The 24,038-nt window shown below is 37.0% G+C and overlaps 2 protein-coding genes across 2 annotated transcripts; one reads left to right on the top strand and one right to left on the bottom strand.

Moving 5' to 3' along the window:
• Window positions 1–276: 276 nt before the first annotated feature.
• LOC113327733 lies at window positions 277–1,079 on the top strand. The gene is made up of 2 exons (XM_026574864.1): window positions 277–448; window positions 569–1,079. The coding sequence occupies exons 1-2, from the start codon at window positions 364–366 to the stop codon at window positions 814–816; spliced, it is 333 nt and encodes a 110-aa protein (XP_026430649.1). The 5' UTR covers window positions 277–363; the 3' UTR covers window positions 817–1,079.
• An 18,113-nt stretch (window positions 1,080–19,192) lies between these two features.
• LOC113328331 lies at window positions 19,193–22,772 on the bottom strand. The gene is made up of 7 exons (XM_026575446.1): window positions 21,699–22,772; window positions 21,408–21,539; window positions 21,230–21,322; window positions 20,586–20,953; window positions 20,104–20,427; window positions 19,915–20,014; window positions 19,193–19,834 (listed from the first exon to the last, which is right to left on the bottom strand). Exons 1-7 carry the CDS (start codon window positions 22,770–22,772, stop codon window positions 19,193–19,195), a joined length of 2,733 nt encoding a protein of 910 aa, XP_026431231.1.
• Window positions 22,773–24,038: the final 1,266 nt, after the last annotated feature.

Genomic DNA, 24,038 nt, shown 5'->3' with positions numbered 1-24,038 from the left:
TCACCGACACTAGACATGTGCTAAGAGTACGCTTGCAGTACTCTCGGTTTTAGAATTCATGACATGACCTAAGCTATTAGCCTACTTGTTTCTAACCATTTATTGGCTTTCCGAAGTTGGATGATGCACGTTCTGTGATTTATTTATCTTAAGAATTCAAGCCGTACGTACCGGATCCCCGATATGGTGGCTTAGTGGGCTTTTATCTTGATTTAATTTAAGTAATATACTTATCTTCGATTGAATTTAAATTTTCAGTTTATTATAAATAGCTTAGACGTATGCTTTTCAGGAATTCATTCTCTCAAGTCTCAACAAAACCAAAAATTTTCAAACAAAAGAATTCTAGGGTGCTCGTTTCAAATGGCGGAAACCAGAAGTTTGATAATTTCTTGTGTGTTCGTTTGCCTTCTCTTCGCCTCGAGTACCGTCATGTGCACGGTAGAAGGTAAGTAATTACACTTATTTTCATCAAAAAAAAGAAGTGATCTTTTGTAAATGGATCGTAATTATGATTAATTGATTTGTTTTCTTCTTATAAGTAACATACGGTTATATGCATATGTAGGTGAAGAGTGCCACCTTGTTTTAGCAGATGCTGTACTTGCGGCTGTAGTAAGAGCAGTCAAGGGAACTCTTGTGAAACTGGATACCAAAGGAGTTTGCTCTGGTACAGAAAAGATATGTGATGCGTGGTGCCCCGTACAAGGAAAATTACTTGGTAAAGTAATCAAGGGTGGGAATATTGGTAAGTGCATCTATCCTAAAGATGATGCCCTAAACGCCGGATATTGCGCCTGCTGCCAACTGAACTGACCATAGCGATACTATTGGTTTATTACCGGATCGAGCTGTGCTAGGGTAATCTCTTCAGAACTGATGGATCGATCTATGTGTTCGTCTGCTATCTTCAAGTGTGCCTCGTCAGTTGTGCTATCTTCGTGTGTGTCTCGTCAGTTGTACTTTTGTGTATCTTTTCTTCCCGTTGTTTGGCTTTATGTATTTTCATTCTCGTTGAGTTTGTCAAAAATAAATAAAAAGACAGGGACATGCCGCACGCATTGCTTTGTTTAGTTTTCTGATCGTGCTTGTGAACGTTTCGTTTCTTTTATATCTTTCTATTTTGTATATGGAAATTTATATTTGGAAATGTTATTCTAGTCCTGCTTTCCACCTAATCGAAAGTGGCTACCTTAGTTGTACAAACTTGACAAAAAAATACGTTCCACGTAATTATGGTATCACATGATTTTATCTGTTCTTTCCGAGTCCAATTTTGAGCACGCTTTGAAAAGAGTGTGCACACCTAGTTAGCAATTCGGGATACGGGAAACCTTCGGAACCGAATACATACGAGTATTATACATATTTGTAAAATTCAAATTCACTCAAAAATCCAGTCAACAGTTGATGCAGGGCATACTACAATTCCAGAAGATTCCGCTTAGAGGTTTGGCTTCCATGGTTTCCTAGTTTCAGTCTTTCTTATTTTTAGGATTCTTTTAGATTTCCTTTTAATTTTCTGTTTCCTAGTTTAGTTATTCTTCAAGCCTATATAAAGGCTAGATTAAGTCTTGTAAGAGCTATCTATTACTCAATCAAATTATTAAACACAAAACTTATCTTTCTCTTCTTGCTTTATTTCTCTTCTCTTCTTGCTTATAGCAATCTAGTATTGCTTTCTTTTACCTTGTTCCACATTAGTTGGTATCACCCGCTTAGTTTTAGGTTTTTCATCCTATCACTTGATCCTTTACTTCGCTTCCGCAACACCTTTTCTTTCCTTTTAAGTACACAAAAAAAAAAAAAAAATGACTGCTCAACCAGTTACTCTAGCAGCAATCGAAGCTCTCATCAAATCTCATACAGAGATTTTGGCAAAACACATTACTGAAACTCTTGAGAAGTCCATGGAGGAAAAATTAGGGTTAAGAGATAACAAGCTTGAAGCAATGCAGAATCAGCTTTTCAAGGTTGCAAAACACATAAATATAGATTTGGATATGCCTGAGCTTGTAGACTTAGAAGACAAAACTAAAAACAATACACTTCAGTTTTTACAGAATGATGAAGTACCTAAAGATGTATTGCGTACTTTAAACATTAAGAAACCGTATGAAGGGTTCATAGGTCATTCAAAGAAGAAGCTAGTTTCTCCTACACTCGACAGTGATGATGAAGATGAACGTGAGAACGATCTAGAGAAGAATTGGATTGAAGAACGACGTTTAAAAACTGGTCACAACCCTTACAGTTCTTTACCCGAATATAAGCTAAAAGCTGATATTCCCAACTTCTCTGGAAATTTTCGTATTGAAGAACTAACTGATTGGTTCTTTGAGGTAGAAGCTTTTTTTGAATTTATGGAAGTCCCTGAAGATTCTAAGGTCAAACTTGTGACTTACAAGTTCAAAGGCGGAGCTGCAGCCTGGTGGGATAAGATCTGTGATGATCGTAGAAACGCTAACAAACCGAAAATACGTACTTGGACACGTATGAAAACTTTGATCAGGGATAAGTTCTTACCTAGAGACTTTATGCAGCAACTTTTCATCAAATTGCAGAACATTCAGCAGGGGGCACGTACTGTTGAAGAATATGTGTCCGATTTTTATAATTTGGTGGCACAAAATCAACTCAAAGAATCTGAAGAACAGTTAGTTGCAAGATTCATTGAGGGGCTGAATAGATTAATACAAAATGGTATGACTCATTCAGTCTTTACTATGGTCAAAGCGGTGCAGCAAGCTATTAAGATAGAAAATCGCTTTCTTCGTTCTTCTAGGACTTATCCATCCAGACAAGGGCGTTATCAAAATAATTCCAGGGGTACCAATTCATCTCAAAACTTTTCTACAGATACTGTTTTGACTATTCCCAGGCCTCCTTCTGATGATGTTAGCCATTCACATCGACAACCTAGCCATATTGTGCCTTATACTCCACCTCTGGCTACACCTATCTTAGCCAATCCAGTTGATCTTCAGCCGGGTCAGCAGTCTCGCTCTCTACAACCAACTCCTCCTACTACAGGGAATCGGTTTCATAACAGGCAACAACAATTTCCACCGCAACAGAGGGCTACTAATACTTATGCAAAATTTCGTGGAGATAAGTGCAATAAATGCCAGCAATCGGGGCACACGTCTAGTGATTATCGGAAATTCAATGCTTTGATTGGTGAACCTCAATTCATTAATGAAGTCACTGGTGCGCTTAATGAGTTCGAAGATTAAGACTCACCTGGTGATGACGATGAGTTTGTTGGGATGATTCGTCCATTATTTATTACTCAACAATGCAAGTCTCAGAGACACAGTATCTTTAAATCCAGATGTTATATTGGGGGTAAAATCTGCAAGATGATAATTGATAGTGGCAGTGTGGATAATTATATTGCTGATCACGTAGTTAAGAAGCTTGAACTACCAGTAACTTCTCATCCAGAACCTTACACTGTAGGATGGGTTAATGCCTCTAGCACACAGAAGATTACTCTTCAGTGTTATGTGTCATTCTCTTTTGAGGGTTATGAAGACACAGTTCTATGTGATGTCATTAATATGACGGCAACCCATCTTCTTCTTGGCAGACCTTGGCAATACGATCTTCACGCGGTTCACAATGGATTCGAGAATACTTACACTTTTGTTCATAATGGGAAAACCAAGGTTCTTCGTCCATCCAATTCCACTTCAAACTCTTGTGCACATACTAATGCTGTCGTAGCCACTGTTATTCGTTCTTTGCACCCACAACATTCTTTACAATCCCATGAAGATTCTAAGCCTATGATTGAGTTGCCTGCAAAGGTGAAGCCCTTATTATTTCAATATAATGTTTTATTTCCAGATGAACTACCAACTGCATTACCTCCTTTACAGAATATTCAACACTGCATCGATTTTATTCCTGGAGCCTCTTTACCAAACCAAGCACACTATCGCTTGAGTCCTGCTGAGCATGAGATATTACAGGGACAGGTAAATGATTTGCTTACAAAGGATTTGATACGACCTAGCAACAGTCCTTGTGCCAGTCCTGCCTTCTTGGTTAGTAAAAAAGACAATGGATGGAGGATGTGTATCGATTGCAGAGCATTAAATCGCATCACCATTCCTTATAGATTTCCGATCCCGCGTATTGATGATATGATTGATTTACTGTCGGGCTCTATTATTTTTACTAAGTTGGATTTACGCAGTGGTTACCACCAAATACGCATTCGAGGTGGAGATGAGTGGAAAACAGCATTCAAGACACGTGAAGGTTTATATGAATGGCTGGTCATGCCATTTGGGTTATCTAATGCACCTAGTACTTTTATGCGACTAATGAATCAGTTTCTCCAACCCTTTCTCAGTAAATTTGTTATTGTCTATTTTGATGACATACTAATTTTTAGCGCAGTGAGTCAGAACACCTCCAACATCTTTCACAAGTGTTTCAAGTTCTTGCTGACAACTCTTTATATGTTAATTTAAAGAAGTGTACCTCCATGGCTTCTTCAGTAACATTTTTGGGATATGTGATTTCTACTGATGGTATTCATGTCGATCCTTCTAAAGTTCAAGCAATTGAAGATTGGCCAGTTCCTACTTCTATTCGTGATGTTCGTAGTTTTCATGGTTTGGCTTGTTTCTATCGAAGATTTGTGAAGAACTTTAGCTCTATTTCTGCACCTTTGACTGACTGTCTCAAGAAGGAGAAGTTTGAGTGGACGGAAGCAATGGATAAAATCTTTATTCTTCTTAAAGAAAAGCTTTTTACGGCACCAATTCTTGCACTTCCGAATTTCAACAAGCCTTTTGAAATAGATTGTGATGCATCTGTTGTTGGTATTGGTGTAGTATTATCACAGGAGGGTCATCCAATTGCATATTACAGTGAGAATAATTCAGATGCACAAAAGAAATGGTCTACATATGAATTAGAGTTATTGGCTCTTGTTCAATCTCTTAAGCAGTGGAATACTTATCTTATACATATGGAATTTGTTGTCAACACTGACAACCATGCTTTGAAGTTTTTGAATACTTCTGCTAAAGTTAACAGAATGCATGATCGATGGCTTTCCACAATCAACAAATACACTTTCTGCGTGAGACATAAAAGTGGAAAATTGAATCAAGTTGCTGATGCCTTAAGTAGAAGAAGTCATCTATTAACAACAATTCGTAATGAGAGTTATGCATTTGACTATATCAAAGACATTTATCCAGAAGATGAAGATTTTGGCAAACTATGGGATCAATGCTGTTCTCAAACTCATGGGGTTGATGATTTTCTTATACAAGAAGGTTTTCTTTTTAAAGGGAATCGATTATGTATTCCTCAAGGGTCTTTACGTTTACATCTTATGCGAGAATTACATGGAAGTGGTCTTGGTGGTCATTTTGGGAGAGATAAAACCATTGCCCTGATTGAAGAAAGATATTTCTGTCCATCTTTGAAACGTGATGTACAAAAGTTCGTACAAAAATGCATGGTCTGTCAGAGAGCAAAGGGTACAATTCAAAATACCGGGTTGTATACTCCTTTACCAGTTCCTGATGCACCTTGGGTTGATATAAGTATGGATTTTATACTTGGTTTACCTCGTACTGGTAGAGGTAATGATTTTGTTATGGTCGTAGTTGATCGTTACTCTAAAATGGCTCACTTCGTAGCTTGTAAGAAATCAACTGACGCTTCTAATGCTGCTTCTTTGTTCTTTAAAGAAGTAGTAAGATTGCATGGGGTTCCAAAGTCTATCACTTCTGACAGAGATACAAAATTTTTGAGTTATTTCTGGAAAAGTTTATGGATGCGCTTAGGCACAGTTTTACAATTCAGCACAACTTCACATCCGCAAACTGATGGACAGACTGAGGTTGTTAATAGATCACTTGGGAATTTGATTAGAGCTAAGTGTCTGGATAATAGTAAGCAGTGGCATGTGTTATTGCCACATATGGAATTCGCTTTCAACACTTCTGTGAATCGTTCTACTGGGAAAACTCCATTTGAGATTGTGTACTCTAAAGTACCTAATCATACTCTTGATTTGGTAGCCTTACCCACCACACAGAGTACAAACACTGCAGCCGACTCTTTTGTAGACAAAGCAACTGAATTACATAATGAAGTAAAATCTAAAATGGAGAAGTTCAATTCTAAATATAAAGAGGATGCTGATAAACACAAGAGGTTTAAAACCTTCAAGGAAGGGGAGCTCGTGATGATACATCTAAGAAAAGAGAGATTTCCAGTGGGTACTTATAACAAAACCAAGATGAAGAAATATGGTCCTTTCAAGGTTTTAAAGAAGATCAATGATAATGCTTATGTTATTGATCTACCAAATGATTGGAATATCTCCAACACATTTATTGTTCCAGAAATTTTTACGTTTCATGATGACAATGAACTTCTGGTTTGTTTGGACAACTCGAGGACGAGCTTTACTCTAGAAGGGGGGAATGATGCAGCGCATACTACAATTCCAGAAGATTCCGCTTAGAGGTTTGGCTTCCATGGTTTCCTAGTTTCAGTCTTTCTTATTTTTAGGATTCTTTTAGATCTCCTTTTAGTTTTCTGTTTCCTAGTTTAGTTATTCTTCAAGCCTATATAAAGGCTAGATTAAGTCTTGTAAGAGCTATATATTACTCAATCAAATTATTAAACACAAAACTTATCTTTCACTTCTTGCTTTAATTCTCTTCTCTTCTTGCTTATAGCAATCTAGTATTGCTTTCTTTTACCTTGTTCCACATTAACAGTTCGTGATTCGACAGTAATACGGAACGGCATACGTACGTGTATAATTCGTTTAAGACATACAAATTCAGCTTACAAAATTCGGCATATATTAACCTGTTAAAAAGTCATTTTTAATATAATCCCTTCTTAGATACAATAATTTAATAGTGACATGAACTATATATATGATAAATGAATTACAATCAGCAAATAATATGTATGTTGGTGTTATTGGAATCAGATTCGTGTATGTAAAATTTTAAAAGTCAAAAATATAATAAAGAATGATAATATCGTGATGATGTGGCAAAGTATTATACGGGTCGTATGATTCGGTAATTCGTAAATACGCGTATAATTTGTTTTGAGCTGGGAATTCGCGAATCTAAGTCGGGGTTCCAGTTATAGGATGATACGTACGGATTCGGTCGATACGGACGGATTCGCGAATTATACTCGCTAACTAGGTGTGCACATAGGAAAATTTCTTGTTTGGTCATAAGCCCATAAGGTTATTTGTAGTAGGGTCCAACCATATTTTACCCTTATCCTAGGGTTAAAAGTTCTTTGAAAACATGGAAATGACTAATATACCCTACTGTTTAAATACGTGTGAAATAACATACTTCTACCAAATCGGGATTTTATTTATTTGGAGGTCCAAATTTAATTAAAACATATAAAGACCACAAATTTGAGTACATATCTTCCACACTGTTTACAAATTTGAGTATATATATCTATCACACTGCTTACAAATTTGAGTACATATCTGCGACACTGCTTACAAATTTGAGTACATATCAGCTATACTGGTTACAAATCTGAGTATATATCTGCCGCACTGCTTATTATGTAGAGTATGTATCTGTTGGACATATTGAACCTGTAAATGTGACCAGAATATAACAGTATTAAAACACAACAACAAAACTAGCATTTATTTTAGTATTTCACATACGTACTCATGGATCAAACCAAAATAAAGTGGCAAAATTATGAATAAAACAGAATCAAAAAAAGTTTTTATCAGTACGACATATACGTACTGCGAATTCATAAACTAAAAACTCAATTGCATGTCAAGAAGTGATGAATCCATGAATATAACCGAATCAAAGCACATACTTCTGTATTTCACATACGAACTCATGGATCAAAACCTAAAACAGTGGCAAAACTCGGAATAAACCAGAATTAGAAGAAGTTTCAACCAGTACGACATATATGTACTGCGAAATTCATGAACTAAAACTCAGCTGCATGTCAAGAAGAAGTGATGAATCCATAAAATCTAACCAAATCAAATCACATATTTTAGTATTCCATATATGTACTCCTGGATCAAACCAAAAAAATAAGAGAAAACCTATAGATTCATAGTAAACACAAAAAGAAAACAGTACGTCATATATGTATTGATGGTTTATAGACAAAAGAAAACTGAAAAACAAACCAAAAACCATAAAAATATCAGATCTACTAATGAAATAAACATAAAACATGATTTTTTATTTAGATCTGAACATGTTTCATCAAAATCCACCAGTATACACTAATGAAATAAACATAAAACTGAAAAACCGATACTGGCCGAGGTGTTACCCCCCCCCCCCCCCCGATTTAGTCACTCACTTGATACCGATTGACTGGTTACTCGTACGTTGGTCCACGTGGTAGGCCGAGTGATTAGCCTTACATACTTGTACGTAGGTCCACGTGGTAGGCCGAGTGACTGGACTTACACGTGAGAGGGAGTGTGAAAGGACATAGTCCCACATCGCTAGAATCCGCTTAATTAACTTAATATAAATGGATGGGCCACTCCACTCATTGCCAATTGGTTTTGAGTTGGATGTCCACATACTTTAACATAATATTTACCTATTTTGTAGTGGCTATATATTAGGATAGGATATTTTAACATTTACCAATTTTATAAATTCTCAAGAAATAGTTGACGGGTAGTTAAGACCAACAATAAGATCAATTTATTTTGTGACATTATTTAAAGGAGTGTGCAAAGAATTAGACTCGTTCTTTTCAATTTATTTCTTTTTATTTAATTTTTTAAAATCTTACAAAATTTATTGTCAATCAAAATCATCAACAACAAGAGACGACTGAATAAAACTAGTTGGAATCCTAGCAACAAGCTTGGTTCCAACCCCTTTCTGAATCACAATCCCTAATCTATGGAAAAAGAAATTACATTTCCTTACATTAGCATTGAATCTAGACAGGTGATTACACAGTCTCTTAAAAATACAATTGTGTCTTCCGAAGTTCACCAATTGTGGAAAAGGCCAAAGGACAAAACCCATAACCATGAGCAACACACTAATCAAGATATTTCTTATTTTTACGGATAACGACAGTACTTAAGGCAAGACCAGGCAGGAACGCACGAACCCCACCACCAGTAAAAGGGGAGACCCTAGTGACATCAAAACACATGTCACCATCATTGTCCCCACTATAACCAAAAATGTCAGCAGGCCGCAAAGTAGTACCCTCATTAGATATGAGACCCTAGCAAACTTCTTTCCTGGCGGGAACCCCAACACGAAAACACATGTCAGCAACGGTATCTCGAACAAGATCGTGCCGAAATTTAAGCCCCACCTCATGGGAACAATGCAGGACATAGTCTCCAAAACAATCCATGTCACGGCTGCAGAATGCACACATACTGCCTTCAGAAAAAAATGGGACACCCAAACGGTAGCATAGGACAACACTAAATTGGCGCGTACTCACTCTCTAATTGAGATCCTCGATAGGAAGAGCTTTAAGAAAGTCTTGAGCATGACTAGACTTATAGCGTTGCTAAAGAGCACAATTACTTTGAGACATTGAAAATTTCATCGACATGTCCTTCATAACAACCTCAAAATATTTAACCACCAGTGACTTCATGGGATGCAGGAAGTAAATCGAGGAAAATTTAATCAGCGTGACTAGACTTATTTCCATAATAAAATAATGGAAAATTATTTGTTACCCATTTTTTTTTGTATTCCCCAAATCCATTATTAAGATACTAAATATGTAAAACCCATAATTAATTATAATTGTACCATTTTACTAAAGTGACCTTTTATAGAAATTATACTGGCTAATCTTTATTTTGTAAAAATAAGGTGAAAAAGTCATATATCCAAAAATTAAGGAAAGTTCCGAAATTTACTTTTACCTTTGTTTATCACGCAAAAAAAAAAAAAAAAAATTATCATCATTTCTCATCCACAAAAATCATTATTATTTTTGATTCCATCGTAGAGATTTATATGGTTCTATTTTCCAAAATGAGGGACAAAATCGGTATAAAATCGTTGCCGAAAATGAAAAGTGCTACTGTTGAAATTTCTGATAATGAACAACGGATGCGCAGAATTTCAGTCTTTTTCGGGTCCCTTCCTCGTAAACAGCTCTAGGTAGAGTGGTAGACCATGTCGCCACGGTACCATAATTTCATATATATATATAAAAAACTAGGTATCACCCCGGCCTACGGTCAGGGCTCAACCTCTTCGATTGTTTTTGTTTTAATGGCTGGTCTGGTACATACATTTCATGTTTAGGTAAATTAAATTAACCAACATTATGACTTTAATGTTGTCCATAAAGCTACAATAATAGTCATGTTTAAAATCATGTAGGGATACAAATTTTCTAAAAGATGATGTAAAAAAGATGAAAATAATCTCTTTTATGCGCAGCCAAAACAGTAAACCGGTTAACAAAAACTATTGTTGCCCATAGAAACAGTTCCTATATTCTGGTTATACAACATGATCACGGAAGACTTCCAAAAACTTACCTATCGTGATCACCAAATACTTCTGTCTGAAAGACACGTCACAAACTAATTAAGGAGCGTTCCTGCTATATGAAGGTATCCATAAGGATGCCCTGCAGGTGACAATATATGATAAGCCAAAACCTGTGTATCTTCCCAATTATTTGTTTCTCATTGGGCAGGATCCATCTTGTCATCTTCTTCAGGCACGGAGCTACACCCGGTCTAGTGGGGACAACAGTCGCCCTAGGATTTCCTAATTACATACTTAGCTTTACATAATTATCATTTCAGGCTTGAAAATCTTAAGTATTTATAGATTTAAACTTTAAAAACTACTGGTATTAGGTAGGTACTTATCGTATAAAACTTGGCTTAAATATAAAAATTACGTAGGAAAGAAGTGAAAAATATCAAAATATTAAATCAAACCATCAATCTAACCATCTTACAACTTATTGGGTATCTTGGTGACACCATTTGAAGGAAAATACCAAAGCCTAAAAAAAATTGTTTGTACGTGTATAAATACACGAGAGGCCCGCAAATCAATACAAGGAGGCATGCAAGGCAGATTAATGCCAGGAGGCATGCAGGGCAAGTCAATAGGCATGTAGGAAGTTTCATGCAGAGTTAATTTAAGGAGGCATGCAGGCAGTTTCATGCACATTTAATTCCAGGAGGCATGCGGTGAGATTAATGCCATTTAAGTTTATCTTGAAATTAATTATTCAGCTGTATAAATAGGGACACCCTGGTAGAAGGAAAGCAGGGGTTTTCAGAATGAGAGGAAAAGATTGTAATTCTTATCAATAAATTATCTCTCCCTAAGGGGATTTCATCCGTGGATGTAGGCATCAATCGCCGAACCACGTTAAATATGTCTTCTTTATTTTTCTTCATTAGTAACTTAACCCAATTTCACATCAGTCACCAAAATCATCGTGTTTAGTGTCTGGAAATATTTCTTGGTGCAAACATTGGCGCCGACTAAGGGGAATACGAGAAAAGGAATCATGTTTTCCTATTGAGAAAAGTTGTACAAAATACTCAAAAATCGTGTCCGTCAAAAAGCAGTTTGAACGTCTAGAAAAATCACTGTTGCAGTCCAGTTGATCGCAACTGCTGCAGTCCAGTTTGATCGCAATTGTTGCAGTCCAGCTGATCGCAGCTGCTGCTGACCATATAATCGCAGATACTGCAGTCCAGTTGATCGCAACTGCTGCAATCCCGATTCGCTGTTCAAGATTTGCTGAATCTATTACCTTCTGAAACCACTAAAATTTCATCACTACAAAGTCTGATAAAAATGTTGCCAGAACATTCGGTCCGCGACAAAAGATGAAGTGAAACACCATCAAAACTGTTGTAGGATGTTCGATCTGCAGCACATTACAGTCCAGAGATCGAAAAAATCAGTTCCCCGATAACATAGCAGCAACATATTCGAGTTCGTAGTTTGTTGAAATTACCATCACCATGTTTACCGGGTTTCCAAGCCACCCATAACTGCTTCCATCATCTACCTGCACCAGCTCACGTATGACGGAGATGGGAGACGAAAAACCTAGGAAAAGCATCAAGCAGTTTCCAGTTTGGACGCCTTCAACAACCACTGTCGCTGACCAGTTGATCGTTACTGCTGCAGTTCAGTTTTTGTTGCTGCAGTCCAGCTGATCGCAGCTGATCCTGCCCAATTAATCGCAGTTACTAAAGTCCAGTTGATCGTAACTGTCGTAGTCCAGCTTCACATTCGGAAGCCATCAAAACTGACTCACTACAAAGATTGCTAAAATTGTTGGCAGGATGTTCGATCCGCAACATGTTCAAGTCCAAAGTTGGAAAAAATTGCTTCTAATAACGAATCATTAACATGCTCAACACAAATCACTGTTGTCATGTTCGCGGGTTTGTCTAGTTGCCCACGTCTCTAGGCGCTCGAAACCCTAAAGAAGATCCTCAGAAAAGCATCTCGAAAAGTTCAGAAAAATGTCACAAAATTATAGCAAAAACAGTGGCGGAAAAGTGCATGAGAAACGGCAACAGTATCCAGAATCGTTGCTAAAAGTCCAAAGAAAGTTTGAAAGAAATAATAACAGTCTTTGGAAAACTGTTACAAAAGTTTTGAAAAAAACGGCCACAAAAAGTTCAAAAGAAAAGACCACAGTTATAAGAAAGCGTCGCGGAAGGTTTCAAAAAATAATGAAAAAAAACAAAAAAAAAACACAAATGGATCACGTCATCAACATGTTAATACCACGTCGCCAACCGGGTACCACATCAGCTAACTTCATGCCATACAAATAGCCACATTAGCATCTTGCCATCTTATTAGTATAAGTTGTGCCACATCAACTGCTCCTGCCCCGACAACAATCTATTTCTCGACTTACTCCACATGCAAACTAGTTTGTTCGATATCTTCTTCATCGTACGTCCAAATTGGATTATTTTTGGCTCGTTGCGGTCGCATGTCAATTTCCAACAACATGAGAGCGCAATTTCAAACGTTTAAAGAAAAATTATTTTTGAGATTGGAGCGGCGACATCGAAGAGGGGCGCATTTTAAATCACCACATGAAGCCATAACAAAATCCTCGAAGAATCATGTTGTGTCGATTTAAGTCCACAACATGAAAAGTTCGTGCCTATTGTGTAGATTTCCAAATCTCAAGACTCTTATGTTCGGTGATCATCATAAATACTGCAGTCTAGTTGATCGAACTGCCGTAATCCTTTTTTGTATAATTACTACAGTCCAGTTGATCGAACTGCTGTAGTCTGGTATTCCTTAAAACTGTTTCAGTACTGTGTTCCTCACAACTGCTTCAGTCCAATATGATCGAACTTCTGTAGTTCAGTTACTCAGTAACTGCTTCAGTCCAGTTTTACTTATAACTGTTACAGTTCAACTGATCGCAGCTGCTGAAATATAGTTCCATGGTGACTGTCTTCAATCCAGTCTTGATTCAGCTGGTGCATTCCGGTCCCGCAGAAAAATCTAGTTGCTGAGTCAAGCCGAGACACTAAGGAAACTATACTAGTCATCGCCGCTGGAAAACATCAACATAGCCAGTGGACATCCAAAACACCTCATAAACGAAGTCGCAATACTACATCTCATAAGGTACTAATACAATTAAATATTTTTGCATCATTTCATATAATCATGCATACTTTTGTTCAAAGAGACACCTTCAATGTGGCGAGAATTTTCTCATGAGGAGATGCACACATTTCAATTCTGCACGCATCTGGAATAGTGGGATTGGCCCCCTGCGCGAATTCCAAATAGCAGAAACAGTCAACTTTGTTCCATGCGCGAGCAAGATGCAGAAAGGAAGTGCATCCTTTTGAGAGCATTAAGTAACATGATAACCACTATCTTCTGGGGATGAGTTGCATATCACTTCAACGTGGATGACCATCACTTGGGGGCGAGATATGTAACACCTCATGGTCTAAAATAACTCTTTTGGGGCGAGCTGGGTAACACTCCACACGCTTGGGGGCGAGTTATGTGGCACCTGAATACAATGTGAAATTCAGCTGCGGGAAATCGAAACAAAAGGCAACCCGAATTTTTTAATCCTCCAACGAGTTACAGGATTAATAGGGGCCGAGCACACTCTAATATTTTGATGTAATTATTTCAAACAGTAACATTAATAACTACTACAGTTAAGTTGATCGGCTATAGTCCAGTTCAAAAGCAACTTCTGCATACGGTTGGACGCAACTGATGCAGTCCAGTTTTGCTCATCAATTTTGTACTCAGTTGAACACAACTGATGCAGTCTGGTTTTATTTGTAACTGTTACACTCAGGTTTATCGAACTGTTTAAATCCAGTTCTTCAGCAACCGCTGCAGCTCAGCTGATTGAACCTGCTGCAATCCAGCTATGTTCGCAGCTCCTGCAGTCCAAGCAGATCACAACTGCTGCAGTGCAACTTTGTTCGCATCTCCTGTAGTCCAAGCAGATCACAGCTGCTGTAGTGCAGCTTTGCTCGTTGTTGTTGCAGTCCAGCTGATCGAAGCTGCTGCAGTCCAGCTCAGTTCGACTTTGCTCGCCGCTGCTGCATTCCAGAATAAGCTACCAGATATATGTAACAGTTTTTTATTAGAACTCACACCAATAATGGGGAAAAATCGTGACAGTTTTCAAACTGTTACTGAACAGATATACAACGACAGTTTTTGTAAAAAAACGTTAATGTATTCTGATGTATATTAACAGTTTATAAACTGTTACAATTCTCAAGCTATCGTAACTGTTCTATATAAAACCTGCAATCGAAGTGTAATCTTTTAGGCAAAAGTTTTTTCAGTTACTGTCACATCCATTTAAGTGACAGTTCTGATTCAAAACTGAGACTAATTTTATAATCCCCCTAAAGCATTCACAAGCGCACGATCGTGTCAGCTTGAGCTCGTTATTATCTAGTGGTTTCTGTTTTTGTTAGTGGGTCTCTCCCGACCTCTTCTCCTTTTGTTGTAAGCCCCAGAAGAAAAGGTTCAACTCAATTTCTCAAAACCATCAACCGTCTCTCTGTCTTCCCATAGAATTCTTATGCTTAATCAAGCAGATCTTATTCCTCTCTTCTCATGGTTTTCTTTTGTTAGAAAAATTTGGGTTCTCATTTATTACTTCAATCTAGGGTTTCATCTCTTCTTCAATCCTTATCTCTCAATCACTATCTCGCTTGCTCTGAAATTTATTCCATTTTCTTATGTATACAAGAATTCGAATTTTAAATCTCTTATTCTCTTTATCTCCAGTAGAAAACTAGAAGAATCTCTCGATTCCTTCTCTCAGGAGAAATTATGGTCAGCGATCGTGAAGATTGGGTTCTTGATTGTAGTCAGCGATACAAGGTATAGGTTTTCAATTTTTTTTTGTGTGAAATCTCTAGTTTTTGATATGTTGAGTCTTTTTGTTTAATTGAAATACTAGGAATAATATCAAAGTAAGCAAACCTATGAATTTAATTTAAGATTCTTAATCCATAGAATGGATTTTCCAATGGCAGATTCAAGTTTTCTCCATAATGAGTAGATTATACATAGAAATTTATCAAACCCCACACAATAATAACAAAATTTGATTATTGACAATTTCCAAGCTCCAATTTGAAAACTCAGAAATTAGTATGAGAAGAAGAAGAAGAAGAAGAAAGTACCTATATGAAACAGAGTTCTTATTCTCTCACAGTAATAAGAATCAGAAATTTGGCTTTGAGATTTAGAAAACCAATAAGAAGCTTGAATCCAAATTTTGAAGCAGCTATTGACCGAATCATGGGTTTGTTGAGTATCTGTGACGGGAAAGGTGCTGAATATATTCAGAAGAAGATTAAAGTACCTTTATGAAACATAGTTCTTCTTCTCTCACAGTAAGAAGAATCACAAATTAGGCTTCGGGATTTAGAAAACGAAGAATAAGCTTGAATCGAAATTTTGAAGCAGCAACCGGCAGAATCATGGGTTTTTTGTTAGTTTTTGTAATGGGAATTTGTTAGTATCTGTAACGGGAAAGGTGGTGAATATTTTTTTTTTCACGGCAAGTTAATTTGTTTAATATGGTAGGATTTCAAGCTTGTCATTCATCATTCATCGGTTGTAGGATCTTTGTATTTGATGCCTCAAGGGAGTTTCGTATAAAAAAATTTCGCTGGTTTAAACTTTACGCTTTTAGAGTGTTGATATGGTTTGGTTAGTGATAAGTGAAAGTGGTACACTAGAATGTGTGTTGTTAAAAAAATAGTGGTTTTTATGCTTTTGTACTAGGTTTAGTTATAGCTGGTGACTTAATTTCTAATCTTCCTCTAGTTATGTGAATTTTATCTGTAGCTATGGTTATATATATGTGAAGGTGGTTTTATATTTTGTTTGAATGATTTTTATTCTCATTTTTTTCATTGGATTTAGATTTAGACGCAGTTATTTTTCTTATTGCCATGTAGATCTTCTGAAGAACATATATTATTTTGTTTGTAATCCAAAATCTCAATTAATCTTATTGGCAGAGGTAATGTGCAAGAAGTATGCAGATGGGGAGTGACTATATCTTATCATTCTCGGTTTGGGGTATTGATTCTAAGATGCGACTTAGGTACAAGTGATCTTCACTGATGTTTCGTTTACTTGTAATTTTTGGTTTTGTACAATATTATTTTCTGAGGAATGCATTCCTGAGTCCATTTAGTATTTCTGTACAATATTATTCTAACATTTTTAACTTTACAAAAGCGGATTTATAAATGGGTACAAGAAGGAACTTTTCAAGATTTGGATGGATGGTACCTCATTTCTATGTCGGTATGATTTCCATATCTTGTATATTTAATCATAGAAGAGTATTTGGAATGGACTGGTCTCCATTGCTTTTAAATTGTTGATTACGTGGTTTGAGTGTTGTTCATTCTTTATGCCTCATAAATGTGTTGGGATTCATTTGCTACTTGGCTTGGTAGTTTGTTCGTACGAACCATAATTTAGTTTGTTCGTATGAATGAGATTGGGTAAGTGAAAAACTCACTCGAGGCTCACTAGTACAAACCTTCACATAGTCCACGTTTTTTAGTGTACAGTCCAGCCACGTTTCAGGTTATTTGTGTGGCTATTGGTCATCAGTATAACTATAGCCACATTTTGTTTTACCATGTAGCCATAGTGCACCATTTAGTCATGGGTTTATTCCTAAACCCATCAACTGTATCCATAGGGTATCGTTTGGTCATGGTTTTCAGTTTAATCCAATCACATGTAGCCATAGATGCGTATATGGCCACATTAAATAATTTTGTATGTGTCAAAAGTGTCGGATGACAATAGACACACCTTTTAGACTGTGACGGAAAGAGGATTTATTTAGCCACATTGGTTTGTTTATGTGTCCATAATATCTGGTTTATTAGACACGCATATACTAAGGAATTGACACATTATATCAAACATGACAAAAGATTGACATATGGTTACTCCATATTTTTTTTGGGAGGATTATGATATGGCTACACGAAAAACAAATTGTGAACATAGCGTCGGATCCATTAGACACATGAGATTGAATTTTAACTTTTAAAGTACTAGCCATGGTTGTTACCGAGTCTTTTCTAGGCCAAATGCTCCTAGTATGCTTAATTTTCAAGCAACATATGCTAGGGTAATGTTTATGCATGTTCACTGCAATAAAGAAACCTCAAGCTCTGGTGTATAGAAGGATACATTACAAGTGATTGTGGCTTCCAAGGTAATTGCAATACAGCGGGTGCAGCCGGGTGTTTTGTGAAATAAAACATGTATAGTGGAGTTCTGTTGTGTTACTTTCTCCCAAAATTCCCGATATATAACCATGCCAAAATCCAAAATAGGAAACCATATCTTAAACTTTTCATACAAATCTAGAAGGGACTGCAAACGACAGGAGCCATCTGTGAGACCAACCAAACCTGTTTAACTTATCAATTCACAAAAGCTTTATATTTTTAGCCAATATATTTAATGAAAAAATTTAGATCTACAACCAATATTTTTTATTTACCTCTTTCCAAAAGAAAAAAACAAAAATATTACATCAAATTGATTTTGGAGCCAGCCACTCCAAAACTACGATTGCAGTAGGAATGCATTTCTTTTGCTCTTTATATAACAAGACAAAACAATCCCATAATCAAATTCTTGATGTTTTAGATGCAGAGTTCGTGTCCTACAATTCGAGTGTCAAACTTATAGAGGCATCTGATGGCATAAAAATGACTTCGTCAAAGCTCAGGGACAATGTAGAGTGTTGAATAGCCACAACGAACCTGCAACAGGAAAATAGGGTTCTGAGTTCAAAAAAAACAAGGAAGAAAGAACGAGGGCACAACAATTAATACAAGGTGTCAGCCCAACTCAACATAAATTGTGGTCAAGACTTCTTACAAAGAGGACTTTCACAAGATATGGGAAAAACCCTGTCAAGTATGGTATTCAAAACGGTTGAGGGTTAAATTGGAACAAGGAAAATGAGATTAAAATTCACTATTCTTCACAGGCTACACAATACAAACTCCTCACACAAGCAAGTGAACCGCTCCATGCAATTCACTTAGGAAAAAGCATCAGTCCGCCCCCAAATGCTTTCACCATAAAATTGAGAACCATAAGACCTTTAGCACCATCATTTTAAATGTTTTTTTTTGTGGTTAATGAACTGGAGTTTCCATCATATATCTACAGGGTTACGAATCTAATTTGGGTACTTGGAATTCAATTTCACCATATGCTTTGAGTAATGTTATGAAGTGTATAAAAGATTTCTGAAATACAAGTACAACATGTAGTTATAGTGCATGTGCCCATAAATATATTCAAGCAATAGGACAAAAACATACCAACTCTCATTCTCTTGGATATCTATTTAAAAGTGACCAGAGTAGCAAGTTGTAAAGTACAGTAGTAGAAATTTCAATTGAAGTTCCATATGAGACACGGATAAAATGATGTTATTCATTTTACAAAGAATAAAGCACGCAAACATACAGAAAGCATGCTAAGGAACAGGATTAAACATAAGTTCCATCTTTATCGTTCTTTCAATATCATGTCACTAACCGAATAACCACAGATTAAAGGAAATAAAGCGATGTACCTGCGGGAGTGTGTCATTTTGGCTTGCGTATAAGTAAACCTCGGCAGTCAGTTCGGAAGTAATCATTTCGGGATTCTTTACCCAAGTCTTGTGGATCTACAGACGGCAAGATATTATCATTCGCAGAAAAGATTACTGTACTGAATTCCTCATCGTTGCCATCGTCATCTCTATAATTTTTGGGAGGTGTCACAAAAACAATAGACTTTTTCTTATCTAACTGGTCTTTGACATAAAATACCTGCTTAGCTTGTGAGGCTAAAATAAAAGGATCATTTTTGTATCCCAACATAGTAAGGTCAACAATCTTGTAGCCAAGAGCATCTCTTTTGACCCCACGTTTATTATCAACCCAATTGCACTTGAACAGATGAACTTTTCTTTCACAGTAATCTAACTCCCATATCTCTTGCAAGACACCATAATAAGAGGCTTTACCATATGTAACATCATCATCTCTAGATATGTGCATGTCATTTGCTGCAACGCTAACCCCACTATTCTGGTGAATTCTACCATCACGGGATCTTGTGCGGAATAGATATCCATTGATGCGATATACAGTGTATTTCGTTACCTCGTAGTGCGGGCCGTGTGATATCCATCTTAAGTTCTCTGAGATACTTTCTCTGTCGTCTGCCAACTCTTTTTCAACCTGAAATTCATTATTAGGATGAACCTTGAGTTTAAAGGAATATAACACATCAAACAAGACACTTTTCTATGACCTATTACCTCATTTTTTAACCAAGCGCCAAAAGTGTTAGAGTGCTCTTTCTCTAGCCATGCTCGCTTTTTAGTAGAATAGTTAGTTTCCAAATATAGCTTGTGTCGGCTGGTATGTACAATAACCAAATGTTATTATACTTTGTACAAAAAAAAAACAGGAAAAAAAACAGGAAAAAAAAACAAATTAATACTTACTCTATGTAAGGCTCAATTTCAGGCGTGTTCTGCATTACATAGAAATGTGCTTGTCTCAACTGTTCAGGGGTAACTATACACGGCTCTTCAGCTGATAACGGTTCTCCCTCCTGAGATGTATTATGCCTATCTAGTGGAATACCAATTGTCCTGATGCTTTTATGGTACTCACAATATATCTCAATCGTCTCTTCTGCAACATTCTCTTCGGCAATGCATCCACAAGGTTGATTCTTGTTTCGCACATGCCCCTTTATAACCTTCATACACCTTTCGAAAGGATACATCCATCGAAAGCAAACCGGACCGCATAACTTCACTTCCCTGGTAAGATGTACAGTTAAATGAATCATGATGTCAAAGAAGGATGGAAGAAAATACTTCTCTAGTAAGCATAACGTCACACAGAGATCCTCTTGCAATTTATCTAGCTCTTCCACCATGATTTCTTTGGCAGATATTGATCTGAAAAGAAACAAAACCTGATAATAGCATATCTCACAGGTGTAGGCATAATTGATCGAATAGCGACGGGCAAAAATTGTTGCATAAGCATATGGTAATCATGTGATTTGAGTCCGATCAGCTTACGCTCTTTTAGGTTCACAAGGGTGGAAAAATCCGAACAATACCCTTCTGGAACTCTTAACTCGGATAGTGTCTCCAAGAATATGTCTTTTTCTTCCGTAGTTAATGTATAACATGCTGCGGGAAGTATCGTTCCTTTGTCATCTGTCTTAGGGTGTAACTCCGATTTTAACCCCAAACGCACCAAATCCTTTCTGGCGTTTAATCCATCTTTTGTATTCCCGTTGTGCAGCAACGTTCCAACAAGACTTTGTCCCACATTCTTTTCGACATGCATGAAATCAATACAATGTTGGACATCATTATAGCGCCAATATCTAAGTAGTCGCTGCCATATGTTGTACTTGCTCCAGTAAGTGGTTTCCCTGCCTTCCTCTTCCTCACCTGACCTATCGACTTCTTTTGATATTTTTCTGATGCGCTCAATTTTCGTTTTTCCGATGCGCTTCATCTTTCCACCTTTTCCAGGTGTAGCCTGCACGTCTTCCCCTTGAGTATTCGTCCCCTTCTTTCCCCATGAATTCTTTATACATTTTACCTCCTCATATATTTCTTCCCCGGTCATTGGTTCTGGAGCAGTCTCCCACTCTTGTTTTCCGCCAAATGCCCCCTTCTGCCTTCTGAACGGATGCTCATAGGGTAAAAATCTTCTATAACCAACATAAACATTCTTGTTTGAGTCATGAAGCCTAATTGTGCGTTTTTTTACGACACACCACACAACCATGATATCCAGCGTAGCGACAACCACATAGTGTACCAAGAGCAGGATAATCGTTTATCGTCCACAAAACAACTGCACGTAGAGTAAACATTTCTTGGGCATATGCATCCCATGTTCTCTTTCCCTTCTCAAATAAGAATTGAAAATCTTTAACAAGAGGTTCTAAAAAGACATCGATGTTGTTTCCTGGCGCACCATCTATAAGTAACGACAACATGATGAACTTTCTCTTCATACACAGCCCCGGTGGAAGGTTGTAAATCACAACCAAAACTGGCCATACACTGTGATGTTTGGTGCCTGTGTTTACATCAACTCCATCAGCCGAAACAGCTAACCGCAGATTTCTTGGATCACCTTTAATTTCTGGGAAATTGTTATCTATCTCTCTCCAAGCATGTGAGTCTGCCGGATGACGTAAAACACCGTCTTTGTTTCTAGTGGTATCGTGCCATATCAAATCTTTTGCTGTGTGCTTCGATTGAAACAGCCGCTGAAATCTTGGGATGATGTCGAAGTACCACAATACCTTTGCTGGAACATTCTCGTAAACTTTACCATCCCTGTCAACTTTCCATCTGGGTGCTTTACAAGTAGGACACACTTTTTCATCCTTGTACTCATTCCAATAAAGAATGCAGTTGTTGATACATGCATGTATCTTTGTGTACCCTGAACCCATTGATTTCAATATTTTTTTTGCCTGATATGTACTCCTCGCCATTAAATTACCTTCTTTGGGAAGCATGTCCTTTAACAAGGGTAACAATTCATTAAAAAACATGTCTGATGCACCGTGCTTACTCTTCAACTTAAACAACTGCACAATTGCAGACAACTTTGTGAAGTTGGGACATCCTTCGTATAAGGGCTTTTCAGCATTTTCAAGTAACTTTTTAAACTTTATAGGGTCATCTGCGAACTCTTCTGCAGCCTGCATCATATCTATAGTGTCTGGAGCATCAGTGGGAGTTCCCATTCCAAAATCTTCGTCTGGAGCATCAGTGGGAGTTCCCATTTCAAATTCAGCGTGCATACCATTGTTGACGTTAACTGGCTTACTACTAGTTATTGCCTCATCCTTTTCCCCATGCTTATTCCAAATAGTATACGTTTGATCGATTCCATTTACGAATAAATGATCTTCTACGTCGCCAACGGAGCATGCACAGAGATTTAAACAATTTGTACACGGACACAACATAAGAAATTCATCATATGTCTCACCCTCCTCCTTGAGATGGTTGACAGCATACCGCAGAAACGCCGCAACTCCTTCTCTATAACGTTTCTTCGTTCTATCAGTACTCATCCAGGATTTATCCATTCTGAAACGCAAAGAGACCAGTAGATCCATCAGTTGCACTCCAATGAAAGCAAAAACTGATAAATCAATTCAGAAATACAAGCTTAGCATTAACTAATAAATATGTTTCATTTCAAAATAATAGTTATCCCCTAACTTGACAATTTAGACATACAAGTCTTGAAATTACCAATAAATTCAGCACCATTTGAAACATAAAAAATTTATATGGACAAACATGGTAATAACAGATGAAACAGGCAATATGCAATTTCCCTCATACAAACCGATAATCATGCCACACAAACCCATAATCAGACATCCAGTATTAACTCAGGAAAATTGGTCTAGTACTTTCAGTAAATGGAGTCATTTCAAGTTTTGGAATAACACATACTGAAGGGTCTGTATGTCAGCCGCAGTTGGGAGATTTCGCGAGAATGAATTGCAGCAGCTCTAGGGTCAGTGTGTTTGTTAAATTAGAGTAAACACTGATCTGTGCTCTAATTGATTAACTTAGAAATCAAAATGTCATTTCAAATAAGTACTCTAATTGATTAACTTAGAAATATCAGATCATAAGTAGTATGTCCCTAGTTCTATAATTGACATAGTTGGCAACTTTTATATCTCTGGGAGCTCAAATCTTCTTCTTTAGACAGATGTGAAGTCACATCTGTCGAGAAAGAGCTCTAATGTTCATGAAGAATGATTGCACAATGACAATGAGAAAAAAAATACGAAGTACTTAACACTGGTGCATAGTACATCAAGGCTTGAAAAACATACCTATAAGTAACTTTGAGTCAGTTTTAGTGATTCTTTAAAAAAATGCCTTCCTTTTCTGGCTTTTCTCTCCTCGTCTCAAAGTGCTGATTTAGTAGAAATTAGATCCAGAAACAACAAATCCCAGGCAACTGTTGCAAAAAGTTAAGAATTTTATCATTGCAAATTTTCAAATTCTTCCAAAGGTCTTAACTGAAAATGCTCGAAACTGCACGATAGTATTATACATAAAGCAAATCACTAAATCTGTCTCTCATGGAACTGGAAACTCAATGCTTTCACTGAAGAATAATGACACCCCTGAAACAGATTGAAAACAAATACATGTACCTACAATACATCACCCATTTAGCTACAGATTCAAAAACAAATAGGATAACATCAACCATTTAGTTTTATGAAACATCACCAGATTGAATGAAACATCACCCATTCAGCTACAATACATCACCCATTTAGCTACCCATTTTACTAGTCCCTCTAATAGGATAACATCACCAGATAAGTTCTATGAAACATGCTCACAGATTC

This window comes from Papaver somniferum, unplaced genomic scaffold (assembly GCF_003573695.1).
Source record: "Papaver somniferum cultivar HN1 unplaced genomic scaffold, ASM357369v1 unplaced-scaffold_107, whole genome shotgun sequence".
Taxonomy (NCBI): domain Eukaryota; kingdom Viridiplantae; phylum Streptophyta; class Magnoliopsida; order Ranunculales; family Papaveraceae; genus Papaver; species Papaver somniferum.
The sequence above is the reverse complement of the archived record's forward strand: the minus strand, read 5'-3'. Positions and strand labels throughout refer to the sequence as shown.